This window comes from Scyliorhinus canicula, chromosome 21 (assembly GCF_902713615.1).
Source record: "Scyliorhinus canicula chromosome 21, sScyCan1.1, whole genome shotgun sequence".
In the NCBI taxonomy this organism is placed as follows: Eukaryota; Metazoa; Chordata; class Chondrichthyes; order Carcharhiniformes; family Scyliorhinidae; genus Scyliorhinus; species Scyliorhinus canicula.
Window position 1 is genome coordinate 65,460,183 of NC_052166.1, and position 13,860 is coordinate 65,474,042.

At 54.0% G+C, this 13,860-nt stretch overlaps 1 protein-coding gene across 4 annotated transcripts in view; it reads right to left on the minus strand.

Annotated features, from left to right (window-relative positions):
* Positions 1-13,860, minus strand: part of nup214 (nucleoporin 214) — a 138,613-nt gene that overhangs the window by 27,890 nt on the left and 96,863 nt on the right. For all 4 annotated transcript variants that reach the window (XM_038781704.1, XM_038781703.1, XM_038781701.1 and 1 more), the window contains one exon: positions 2,007-2,145. In XM_038781704.1, the coding sequence (XP_038637632.1) occupies positions 2,007-2,145 (139 nt within the window). The remainder of the gene's footprint in view (positions 1-2,006; positions 2,146-13,860) is intronic.

A 13,860-nucleotide genomic window follows, 5' to 3' on the forward strand; every position in this document is an offset into this window, starting at 1 on the left:
TGGACATTCTGAATTCTCCCTCCGTGTACCCGAACAGGCGCCGGAATGTGGCGACGAGGGGCTTTTCACAGTAACTTCATTGCAGTGTTAATGTAAGCCCACTAATAAAGAGTATATACAAATATTCTACCTGTAAATTTGTTTATTTTGAGGGCTAACTTACAAGGCCATCCATTCAGTCAAGGATCATCAGTGTGGGGCTGAAATGCAGCCGCACATTGGAGGAAGTGGATCATGCAGTGTCTTTGGAAACTGCTGTGATCTTTGGGGACCATGGGGAATAGAGCACTTTACAGACATCATTAGGAGTTATTTGGTCAGGTCTTTTCAGTTTTTTTGGTATTGCATTGCTCGTTTTGGCATCTGCCAGACTATCTTTTCTTGCGTTCGTGGTGATGGGCAGTAGCACCGATTCTTGTTGAGTGACTCAGTAACCGTTACTGCTCCTCATGAAACAGGTCAATAAGCGAGGCCTCTATCACCGAACATAAATGGATGCCAGTAAAACAGCCCCAGCATAAGGCCAGAAAGGGCTAGTTGTTAAGCCAATGTACAGATGCTGGCCATACTCCAGTCCAAACAGAACATGAGGCAAGATCAAGCTATTCCACCAGTAAAACAACAGACTTATATTTCTGAAGAAACTTTATCAGGGCCGGGATCCGCCCTTCTGGGGACTAAGTGCCCATGGCGGCAGGAAAACCGGCGCCAACAACTCCGGCATCTACGGCCCCCCCGAAGGTGAGGAATTCTCACCTGTCTAAGGGGCTAAGTTGACACCGGAGAGCTGCCACAAGTTCGCGCATGCGTGGAACCGTCGCCGTGATTCCGTGCAAGCGCTGACCTGCCGGCGTATTCTCATGCATGAAGGTGGGGTGTTCTCTTCTCCGCACTGGCCCCCGGGCAAAATGGCGGAGCCCTACAGGGGTCCGGGGCGGAAGGAAGAAGTGCCCCCACGGAACAAGCTCGCCCGCAGATCAGTGGGCCCTGATCGCGGGCCGGGCCACCGTTCCCCCCCCCCCCCCCAAAAACCTGGTATGCGTGTTGAGTGATTCACGCCGGTGGGACTGGCCAAATATGGACAGCCGGTCGGCGCATCGGGGCCTGGAGAATCGGCGGGTGGTGGGGCCGCTGCTAACGGGTGGTCGGAGAATCCCGTCTCAGGTGTCCGGAAATGTGGTCACTGCTGTAACGCAGGCAGCCAATTTGTGCCCTGCAAGCTCACACAAAGCCAGGCCCAGGTAAATGATTTAATAATGTTGGTTGAGGGGCAAATATTGGCCCGGAATTCAGCAGTAACCAATCCCCTTGCTTTTCTTTCAAATAGTACCACAGGGATTTTTTCCCCCCCAAACCTATTCAAGGGTGGGTCTCAATTTAATGTCTCATCAGACAGACGGAACTTTCGACCGTATGCGGTAGTGGTTTCAACCTGGGATCCCCAAGTATTCATAAAAGGTTTTGGATCATTTGAAAATTAGAACAATTTAAAAACACCCACACATACACCACACCCACACACCACACCACACACCACACCCACACACCCCCACACACCACACCCCCACACACACCACACCCACACCCACACACCACACCACACCACACCCACACACCACACCACACACACACACCACAGGTGAGTGTTACCCATTGAGCTAGGGCTGACATTTCAGGACATTTCCCCTTGGGAATCTACCCCTCAGCTGGAACAGGAAATCAGGATCCTACAATTCATTGCTTTTGATCTGGGCTATCAACTGGGTCCAGAACCCAGTTGGTATCAGAAACCTTCCCACTTTCACCCTTGCCACAAGCCTGGTCTCTGCTCACGGTCTTGTGAAGCAACTACGTGCCGAGGGTGGGGAGCGACAAATTTTGTTGCTTTCAAACACAAACCGGTCCATTTTTGGGCGCGGCTCCCTTGTCTGAGCAATTCCCGGGCCGGGAATACCACTCATCTCCCGAAGACCACCATTCCAAAAATAAATTCTGTCGGAACTCACTAGCAGCCTCAGTTGATCCAAAGTTCATCTGTCCAAACGGATTCCTGGAGCTTCCGTCCATGCTCAGCTTCCTTCCCAGTCCGCTAAAAAATCCACCTGAAGCGGGCTGGGCACCAAAAACTGTCCCCGTACTGCCAGGCTGGAGAGAAAACATATTGTGGAAAGTCAGCAATGTCCTGCCTTTAGCTTCGGGCAAACATTATTGCAGCAGATCTAGCAGCAGCAACAACGGGTATTTGTGAAGCGTCTTTACCATTGCGAAACGTCCCACGGTGCGGGACAGGCCAGTTAATTAGACACAATTTGGCACAGAGCCGTACAAGGATTAATTCGGACCGGGGACCGAGAGCTTTGTCAGAGGCGGGTTGCGGGGAGTCATCTCAAAGGGGAGGGAGAGGTGAGGGCGGAGATTCCAGAACGCAAGGCCCAGGCCGCTGAGGCAGAACCACCGACAGTGGATCATGGGTGTTTCCCCGAGGCCAGAATTGCAGCAGCGCAGAGCTGCTGGAGGTTACAGAGGTAGGGAAAGCATTGAGAGATTTGGTGGGAATTTTAAATTCGAGGTTAGACCGGGAGTCAGTGTACTCCGGATGAAAGCGCGGGCGGTGCTTGGAGTGAAATAACTTTGTCGGCAGCGGAGCGTTCGATGAAGTGAACCACAAAGAGCCTGCCATCAAAGACCCTTCTTTAGAAGAACCTTTCACAGCACGTGCTGTCAGCATCTCCAGCACAGCAACCGAGGGAGGGACACATCAGTGGGCATAACCCAAAACAAGTAGGTTTCACATGTGCTTGAGACAAAGGAAAAGAGCCAACCAAATCACCTCCGAGTGCTCATCACAATCGTTACGTCATCACGGTGTAAAAGGAGGCCATTTGGCCCCTTTGTGCCTGCACCACCTCTCCAAACCTTAGTGCCATTCCCCTGCCTATCCCCCGAACCCCTGGTTTCTAACGGGTTATGTGCTGTGTGACTTTAGGCTGCAGTTTCAAACACACTGCAGTTAACTCGCGTCAGAGTTCAGTAAATACACAGGAATGGCAGACAACCATTCAGCCCTCGAGCCTGTTCCGCCACTCAATGAGATCATAGCTAGCACGTAATTAGGCAATTATTTTTTTTTTTTTTTTTTTTTTTTTTAAATAATTTTATTGAAATTTTTCGATACAACATTTACCCCTACTACATTTTAAATTATAACACAACAAATCCCCCCTGGAAAATCCTCCCCCCGCCCTCCCCCCCGCGCACCCCCCCCCCCCCCCCCCCCCCCCCCCCCCCGCGCTACCAGTCTAGCAACCAAACCGTTTCTCCCTTTCTGCCGATGGCCTCGGGCAGTCATTGCCCGCGACTCCCCGCTGACGTGCTCCCTTCGTTGCTATCCCCCCCCCCCCCTCCCTTCCCCCCCCCTTTCTCCCCGGGTTGCTGCTGTTTCGGCCTCCAGTTCCTATCTCTGATCCAGAAAGTCAAGGAAGGGCTGCCACCGCCGGAAGAACCCCTGTACCGACCCTCTCAGGGCGAATTTGATTCTTTCCAATTGGATGAAGCTTGCCATGTCGTTTAACCAGGTGTTAACACTTGGTGGCCTTGTGTCCCTCCACTGAATCAAGATCCTTCTCCGAGCTACCAAGGACGCAAAGGCCAATATTCCGGCCTCCCCTGCCTCCTGTACTCCTGGCTCCACCCCAACCCCAAAAATCGCTAGCCCCCACCCTGGTTTGACCCTGGTTCCCACCACTCTCGATACCGTCCCCGCCACCCCCTCCCAGAACTCTTCCAGTGCCGGGCACATCCAGAACATATGTACATGGTTCGCAGGGCTTCCCGAACACCTAACACACCTGTCCTCACCCCCGAAGAACCGACTCATCCTAGTCCCCGTCATATGGGCTCTGTGCAGCACCTTAAATTGGATGAGGCCCAACCTTGCGCACGACGACGACGAATTGACCCTCTCTAAGGCATCCGCCCATGTCCCATCTTCTATCTGCTCTCCCAGCTCCGCTTCCCACTTGTCTTTCAGCTCCTCTATCGATACCTCCTCCACCTCCTGCATTATTTTGTAGATGTCCGAGACCTTCCCTTCTCCGACCCAGACCCCTGACAGCACCCTATCACTCACCCCTCTATCGTGAAGCAAGGGAAATCCTTCCACCTGTCGTCTGGCAAATGCCTTCACCTGCAGGTATCTAAACGTGTTCCCCGGGGGGAGCTCAAATTTCTCCTCCAGCTCTCCCAGGCTCGCAAACCTCCCCTCTATGAACATGTCCCTCAGTTGCCTGATGCCCGCCCTGTGCCAGCTCTGGAATCCCCCGCCAGTGTTCCCCGGGACAAATCTGTGGTTCCCTCTCAGTGGCGCCGCCATCAGACCCACCACTTCCCCCCTGTGTCGCCTCCACTGCCCCCAGATTTTAAGGGTGGCCACCACTACCGGACTCGTGGTATACCTTGTGGGGGGGAGCGGCCATGGTGCCGTTACTAGCGCCCCCAGGCTTGTATTGCCGCAGGACGCCCTCTCCATACGTTTCCAAGCTGCCCCCTCCCCCTCCATCACCCACTTGCGCACCATCGATGCGTTCGCCGCCCAGTAGTATCCGGAAAGATTGGGTAGCGCTAATCCTCCACTGTCCCTACTCCGTTCCAAGAAAATCCTTCTCACTCTAGGGGTGCCATGTGCCCACACATAGCCCATAATGCTGCTAGTTACCTTCTTGAAGAAGGCCCTGGGGAGAAAGATGGGCAAGCACTGGAACAGAAACAAGAACCTCGGGAGGACCGTCATTTTGACTGACTGCACCCTCCCTGCTAGCGACAGCGGTACCATGTCCCACCTCTTGAACTCCTCCTCCATCTGCTCCACCAGCCTTGAAAAGTTCAGCTTGTGGAGGGTCCCCCAGTTCCTTGCCACCTGCACCCCCAAGTACCTGAAGCTCTTTACTGCTCTCTTAAAGGGGAGCCGCCCAATTCCCTCCCCCTGATCTCCCGGGTGTATCACAAAGACCTCACTTTTACCCACATTTAATTTATATCCCGAAAAGTCCCCAAACTCCGCTAGTATTTCCATTACCTCCGGCATTCCCCCTTCCGGGTCCGCCACATATAACAACAAATCATCCGCATAGAGTGATACCCGATGTTCCTCCCCTCCCCTTGTCAGTCCTCTCCACCCCCTGAACCCCTCAGTGCCATCGCCAACGGTTCGATCGCTAATGCAAATAGTAAGGGGGATAGGGGGCATCCCTGCCTGGTACCTCGATGGAGCCCAAAATACTCTGACCTCCTCCCGTTTGTAACCACACTCGCCATCGGGGCCGAATACAGCAGCTTCACCCACTTGATAAATCCCTCCCCAAACCCAAACCGTTCCAGCGTCTCCCACAGGTATTCCCACTCCACCCTATCGAATGCCTTCTCCGCATCCAGTGCTACCACTATCTCAGCCTCCCCCTCCACTGCTGGCATCATAATCACATTCAACAGTCTCCGGACATTTGTGTTAAGTTGTCGTCCCTTTACGAACCCCGTCTGGTCCTCATGGATTACCCCTGGCACACAATCCTCTATTCTGGTTGCCAGGACCTTTGCCAACAGTTTGGCATCTACATTCAAGAGGGAGATAGGCCTGTAGGACCCGCACTGTACAGGGTCTTTGTCCCGCTTCAGGATCAAGGAGATCAGGGCCTGTGACATTGTCGGGGGCAAAACCCCCCCCTCTCGCGCCTCATTGAAGGCTCGCACCAGCACTGGACCCACCAAGTCCGCATACTTCTTATAAAATTCCACCGGGAACCCATCCGGCCCCGGCGCCTTCCCCGCCTGCATCTGGCCTATCCCTTTAACTAGCTCCTGCAGCTCTATCGGCGCCCCCAGCCCCTCCACCCGTTCCTCCTGGACCTTTGGGAACCTCAATCTATCGAGGAAGTTCTCCATTCCCCCCCTCCTCCTGGGCGGCTCAGACCGGTACAATTCCCTGTAGAAATCCCTGAAGACCCCGTTCACCTCTTGCCCCTTCTGCACTACGTTCCCTCCCTTCTCTCTCACTCCCCCAATCTCTCTGGCTGCATCTCGCTTGCGCAGCTGGTGTGCTAGCATCCTGCTCGCCTTTTCCCCGTACTCATAGACCGCGCCCTGTGCCCTTCTCCATTGCGTCTCCGCCTTCCTAGTGGTCAGTAGGTCAAACTGGGCCTGTAAACTGCGCCGCTCCCTCAACAGCCCCTCCTCTGGTGTCTCCGCATATCTCCTGTCCACTTCTATAAGTTCCCCCACCAGTCTCTCCCTCTCCTGCCTCTCCTTCCTTTCTCTGTGTGCCCTTATGGAGATCAGCTCTCCTCTGATCACTGCTTTCAGGGCCTCCCAGACTACCCCCACCTTCACCTCGCCCGTGTCGTTCGTGCCCAGATATCTCTCAATGCCCTTCCGGACCCTTCCGCACACCTCATCGTCCGCCAGCAGCCCCACATCCAGGCGCCACAACGGGCGCTGGTCCCGTGCTTCCCCCAGTTCTACCTCTACCCAGTGTGGTGCATGGTCCGAAATCGCAATGGCCGAGTACTCCGTGTCCTGCACTCTCGAAATCAGCCCCCTGCTCAGTACAAAAAAGTCTATTCTGGAGTACACCCTGTGGACGTGGGAGAAAAAAGAATACTCCCTCGCCCTTGGCCTGCCAAATCTCCAAGGGTCTACCCCCCCCATCTGCTCCATGAACCCCCTTAGCACCTCTGCCGCTGCCGGCCTCCTATTCGTCCTGGAACTCGATCTGTCCAGCCCAGGGTCGAGCACTGTATTGAAGTCCCCCCCCATGATCAGGCCCCCTGCCTCCAGACCCGGAATGAGGCCCAACAGGCGCCTCATAAAACCCGCGTCATCCCAATTCGGGGCATACACATTCACCAGCACCACATTCTCTCCCTGCAGCCTACCCTTCACCATCACGTACCTACCCTCCTTATCTGCTACCACCTGCGCCGCCACGAACGACACCCTCTTTCCCACCAAAATCGCCACCCCCCGGTTCTTTGCGTCCAAGCCTGAGTGGAACACCTGTCCCACCCACCCCCTTCTCAGGCGTACCTGGTCTACTACTCTCAAGTGAGTCTCCTGCAACATTGCCACATCCGCCTGCAGTCCCTTTAGGTGTGAAAAAACCCTTGATCTCTTGACCGGCCCATTCAGCCCCCTCACGTTCCAAGTAATCAACCGGGTCGCGGAGCGACCCGTCCCTTTCCCCTGTCTATTAGCCATGTCCTGTCCCCTGTTCGCCCCGGGTCGACCCTCCCCTTCTGACCCGTTCCCCATGGCGATGGCCCCCCCCCCTCTCTCCTCCCGTTCTTCCCTTCCCGTCCTCGGCCTTTCCAGCAGCAACCCGGTATCCCCCCCTAACCCCCCCCCCCCCCCCCCCACCCCCTGGCTAGGACCCCTCCTAGCCGCGGTGTATCCACCATCGTACTCCCGAGAGTCAGCTGGTTTTCGCTGACCCGGCTGCCCCTGCCACACTCCGACTCCTCCCGATGTGGGGGGGGGAGGGGCCTCCCCCCCCCCCCTTGCCATCCCTCTCTGACCCCGCTTCAGCGCGGGAAAAGCCGCCATTGCTGGCCACACCCCACTCTTCTCTCCTCCCCCTTCCTCCGTCCCGCGCGCGGGAAACAGGGGAAAGCCCGCGCTTTCGCCCGGCCACACCCTACCCCGCCATCTTCAATTCCACCCCCGTCCCCATCCAAGCCCATAAAAAAGCCCCCTTAAAACGAGAGGAAGAAAAAAGAGAAAAAGAAAACCAACTTGCACCCCCCCCGTCCCGCCTCCCCAACTTAACAATATAACAATATAAATAACAAATCTCAAATAAATACATAAATACATAACTATGCCTGCATAACTAAATAACTACCCAATAATAACGTATTTAACCATCACCCTCCATCGAACAGAACAGTAACCATAACCCTTAAAGAACAGATCAAAAAACAGTAAAAAAGCCCCCCCTACAACAACAATAATTAAGGGAAGTTGGCAACGGGAAGAGACACACAAAAAGGAACAAAGAAACCCCCCATAACACAAGTTTCAAAGAAACCAAACGATCCATCAACTTTAACCAAGTTCCGACCTGGCCTAAGAAAGACATGGGCCACTTGATCAGTCAAGGGTACTCGGGCGGCCTCGACCGCCGGCGTTCCCAAGTTCTAGTTCAGGTCCAGCTTTTCCTCCCGAACAAAAATCCATGCCTCCTCTGGGGTCTCAAAGTAATGGTGCTGGTCCTTGTAGGTGACCCACAAGCGCGCTGGCTGCAGCATTCCGAACTTGATCCTCTTTGCGTGCAGCACCGCCTTCGTCCGGTTAAACCGGGCCCGCCGCTTTGCCACCTCCGCACTCCAGTCCTGATATATCCGCACCGTCGAATTCTCCCATTTGCTGCTTTTCTCCCTCTTGGCCCACCTCAGCACTTTCTCCCGATCACAGAAACGCTGGAATCGCACCAGCACCGCCCTCGGGGGCTCGTTCGCCCTAGGCCGCCTAGCCATGACCCGATATGCTTCTTCCAGCTCCAGGGGCGATGGACCGGCCCCCTCTCCCATCAGGGAGCTCAGCATCTCCGCTACATATTTCGGGAGATCAGGCCCCTCCAGGCCTTCTGCTAGGCCCAGGATCCTCAAGTTCTTCCGCCTCATTCGAGTGTCCAGCTTCTCAAAGCGGCTCTGCCATTTCAGGTGGAGTGCCTCGTGCACCTCCACCTTTCCCACGAGGACCGTGGCCTCCTCCTCCCTTGCAGTCATCTCCTGCTGCAGCTCTCTTATCGACGCCTCTTGGGTCGCCTGGGCCCCCATCAGCCTTGTGGTCGTCGCGTTCATAGACTCTAAGAGTTCCACTTTCAGCTCCGTAAAACACCGGAGGAGAGCGGCCTGCTGCTCCTCCGCCCATTTTCTCCAATCTTCTAGTGCACCACCGGCCGCCATTTTGGTCCTCTTCCCCCGCTTTTTTCGGGGAGCTGCTGCCGCTTTTTTTGTCGCCCCACTCCGAGTACCGACCATAAAGTTGGTCTCACTCTCCTCAGGGAGCCTTCCCCCACCGGGATTCGTCTTTACAGTACCGTCGGGGCCCTCCAATCGGCCCTTAAACACCTTTGTCGCAGGAGCTGCCAAATGTGCGACTTAGCTGGTCATAGCCGCAACCGGAAGTCAATTAGGCAATTTAACAGAATGTCATCATTTATTGAGAGGGGAATGGATTACAGAAGTAAGGAAGTTATGTGTTCAGGGTATTGGGGAATGCACATCTGGAGTATTGTGTACAGAATTAGTCTCCTTATTTGAGGAAAGACGTAAATATGTTAGAAGCAGTTCAGAAAAGCTTTACTCGATTGATAACAGAAATGGGTCAGTTGTCTTATGAGGAAAGGTTGGAGGGATTGGATTTGCAGCCACTGGTGTTTGGAAGAGTCACAGGCGACTTGATCAAAACCTTTAAGATCCGGAGAGGTATTGACAGGGGGGGGGATGTGGAGAGGATGTTTCCTCGTGTGGGAGAATCCAGAACTAGGGGTCACTGTTTAAAATGATGGGCTCGCTCATTTATGACAGATGAGGAGAATTTTTCTGCAGGTAGCTAGCCTCTGGAAATCTTCCTCAATGGGCAGTTGAAGCAGGAAAATATTTTTAAGGCAGAGCTAGGTAGATTCTTGATTAACTTGGGGGGTGAAAGGTTATCAGGGTGGGCAGGAATGTGGGGTTGAGGTTACAAACTGGTCAGTCATGACCGCATTGAATGGCAGAGGAGGCTCGAGGGGCCGTGGCCTGGTTCTGTTCCGGATTCACATGTTCTTGTGTGACTGGGCTGTCCCATAACTCTATTCCCACGGTGGCGGAAGGTTTAATGACATTGCCTGATGAATCGCCGCTGCACGGACTCGGGACTTAACACATCCTTCCAAAGTTGCGGCACACGGAGCTGAATGCAGCACTCCAAATGGAGTTTAATCAGTGGTATATAAAACTGTAATGTAACTCCCACCCCTTTGCATTCCAGACACGCTGAAACAGAGGCCAAGGTTCCATCAGTTTTTGAAAATATTTTTTTGTACCTGTCCATGAGCTTTTAATGATTCTGGGCTAGGAACAGTAAATTTCTCAGCTACTCCGTAGTCCCTAGCCACTCGCCATTTCGGAAATACTCTCATCTATTAATATCTTGGGTCCAAAGTGAATGACCTCACACTTCCCCACATTCAGCTGCATCTGTCACAGATTCTTTCACTCAATTACTCTGTCGCGGTCACTTGACGGGTTTCTACCCTCAACCTTACTATTTACTGCGTGGCACCTCACGAGATGTCAGCTGCAAACCTGGACACATGCTTTTCTCCTCTTTCATCCCATGTAATTTATAAATAGTGAAAAGCTGAGAGGCCCCAGCACCGATCCCCGAGGGATACCGCCAGTCACATCTGGACAATAGGCGACAGGAAGTGGCTCGAGTATGCGTGTGGTGGCAGGTATCAGGAACACCTGCCCTATCGCTCCACTCTTTCCTCTCAATGTGAGAAAATACAAAGATCATGAAAAGCGCAGTGCGTCTGGCAGCAGCAGAAATGTGTTTATCAGCTGTCTTCACCGATGGGTATTACAGAGTAATTCAAACAGACTGGACACAAAGGCCATAAAATATAAACCGTAAATGCTGGGAAAGCACTCAGCCAGTCAGCCAGCATCCGCAGCAAGAGACAGAGGGAGCCGAATGTTTTAGTTTGATAAGCTTTCATCAGAACTGAAAGGAGTTTGAAATTAAAAGTAGGAAATTGGGAGGTGGATATAAAAACATATGGTGGAGGTTCTCAAACTGTCGATCGCAACCCCGTTGGGGCCCTGGGTCAATCATTTCGGGACACAAATGGCTAATCAAGATTTTCCCTGGACGCACTTGCAATGGAGGTGGTAACTTGAACGTGCGCCGTGGCAAATGGTGGGACAGTGCTGGAATCAGCCTCGAGGGTCCATTACACACCATCAGGACATTCAAAACTATCGTGAACAAAACATCCGCCGCCTGCTCAACAAAATGGGAGTCACAGTGCGCGGGGGAGTTGGGGGGGGGGAGAAGCAGTAACACAGGGAAGCGTCTGTGATGGGTGGAAGCAGGAGTACAGGAGTAACGAAAACGATGATGGCGCAATTGTGGTAATGGGGGTCACTAACGAAATAAAAGATGGGTCAAGAGGAGGTGCAAATGGTCACAGGATAGCAGCGGGGAGGGATGAGAATCCAGCAATAATCAAACAGCTTCCACTGTCCTGAAGTGTGGTGGAGAAAGATGGGCAGACTCCAGGGGTGCGGACCACTCAGTGGTTATCCTTCTCCATCTCTTCCGCTCTCTTAAGCATGAACTTCTAGGTTACAGACTAGATCAACATGTATATTCCTCACAGCCAATGCAGTGCATTAGAATACTGGAAGGATGGACAAGTTGGGCCGGAGGGCCTGTTTACATGCTGTAAACCTCTATGACTATAACTCAGTGACTCTGCGAGGGTTAGAACCACAACTTAAAGTAACAACAGGGTTTGATAGGATTGACACAGAAAGGATGCTGCCACTTGTGTGTGTGTCTGTGTGCGTGAATGAATGTGAGTGTGTGTGTCTGTGTGCGTGAATGAATGTGAGTGTGTGTGTCTGTGTGTGTGTCTGTGTGAGTGTCTGTGTGAGTGTCTGTGTGAGTGTCTGTGTGAGTGAATGAATGTGTGTGAGTGTCTGTGTGTGTGAATGAATGTGTGTGTGTCTGTGTGTGTGTCTGTGTGTGTGTCTGTGTGTGTGTCTGTGTGTGTGTCTGTGTGTGTCTGTGTGTGTGTCTGTGTGTGTGTCTGTGTGTGTGTCTGTGTGTGTGTCTGTGTGTGTGTCTGTGCGTGTGTCTGTGCGTGTGTCTGTGCGTGTGTCTGTGCGTGTGTCTGTGCGTGTGTCTGTGCGTGTGTCTGTGCGTGTGTCTGTGCGTGTGTCTGTGCGTGTGTCTGTGCGTGTGTCTGTGCGTGTGTCTGTGCGTGTGTCTGTGCGTGTGTCTGTGTGTGTGTCTGTGTGTGTGTCTGTGTGTGTGTCTGTGTGTGTGTGAATGAATGTGAGTGAGCGAGTGTGCGAGCGTCTGTGCGAGCGTCTGTGCGAGTGAGTGCGCGAGTGTCTGCGCGAGTGTCTGTGCGAGTGTCTGTGCGAGTGTCTGTGCGAGTGTCTGTGCGAGTGAGTGCGCGAGTGAGTGCGCGAGTGTCTGTGCGAGTGTCTGTGCGAGTGTCTGTGCGAGTGAGTGCGCGAGTGTCTGTGCGAGTGTCTGTGCGAGTGTCTGTGCGAGTGAGTGCGAGTGAGTGCGAGTGAGTGCGCGAGTGTCTGCGCGAGTGTCTGTGCGAGTGAGTGCGAGTGAGTGCGCGAGTGTCTGTGCGAGTGTCTGTGCGAGTGAGTGCGCGAGTGTCTGCGCGAGCGTCTGCGCGAGCGTCTGTGCGAGTGAATGAATATGTGTGTGTGTGTGTGTCTGTCTGTCTGAGTGCGAGTGTGTGTGCGAGTGCGAGTGTGTGTGCGAGTGCGAGTGTGTGTGCGAGTGCGAGTGCGTGTGCGAATGCGAGTGTGTGCGCGAGTGCGAGTGTGTGTGCGAGTGTGTGTGCGAGTGCGAGTGTGTGTGCGAGTGCGTGTGTGTGCGAGTGCGAGTGTGTGTGCGAGTGCGAGTGTGTGTGCGAGTGCGAGTGCGAGTGTGTGTGCGAGTGTGTGTGCGAGTGCGAGTGTCTGTGCGAGTGAGTGCGCGAGTGTCTGTGCGAGCGTCTGTGCGAGCGTCTGTGCGAGCGTCTGTGCGAGCGTCTGTGCGAGCGTCTGTGCGAGTGTCTGTGCGAGTGTCTGTGCGAGTGTCTGTGCGAGTGTCTGTGCGAGTGTCTGTGCGAGTGAGTGCGCGAGTGAGTGCGCGAGTGTCTGTGCGAGTGTGTGCGAGTGTCTGTGCGAGTGTCTGTGCGAGCGTCTGCGCGAGCGTCTGCGCGAGCGTCTGCGCGAGCGTCTGCGCGAGCGTCTGCGCGAGCGTCTGTGCGAGTGAATGAATATGTGTGTGTGTGTGTGCGAGTGCGAGTGTGTGTGCGAGTGCGTGTGTGCGAGTGCGAGTGTGTGTGCGAGTGCGAGTGTGTGTGCGAGTGCGAGTGTGTGTGCGAGTGCGAGTGTGTGTGCGAGTGCGAGTGTGTGTGCGAGTGCGAGTGTGTGTGCGAGTGCGTGTGTGTGTGCGAGTGCGAGTGTGTGTGCGAGTGCGAGTGTGTGTGCGAGTGCGAGTGTGTGTGCGAGTGCGAATGCGAGTGTGTGCGCGAGTGCGAATGCGAGTGTGTGCGCGAGTGCGAGTGTGTGTGCGAGTGTGTGCGAGTGCGAGTGTGTGCGCGAGTGCGAGTGTGTGTGCGAGTGTGTGCGAGTGCGAGTGTGTGTGCGAGTGCGAGTGTGTGTGCGAGTGTGTGTGCGAGTGCGAGTGCGAGTGTGTGTGCGAGTGTGTGCGAGTGCGAGTGTGTGTGCGAGTGCGTGTGCGAGTGCGAGTGTGTGTGCGAGTGTGTGTGCGAGTGCGAGTGCGAGTGTGTGTGCGAGTGCGAGTGTCTGTGCGTGAGGGGGGGGGGGGGGGGGGGAGGGAGAGAGACACCAAAGTGAGGGACATAAATACAAGGCAGCCAATAGTAAATGCAATGGGGAAATTCAGGAGAGTGGATAATAAGCGAAACTCACTACCACAATTAGTGATTTTATTTAAGGTGAAGCTGGATAAGTACGAGGGAGAAAGGAATAGAAGGATAAAAGTGGACAAAACAGGGCAGTTGGAGATTCAACTGTAGCATTAACAAGGTGGGCCAAAATCTGCGTCGTTGAATTCTAT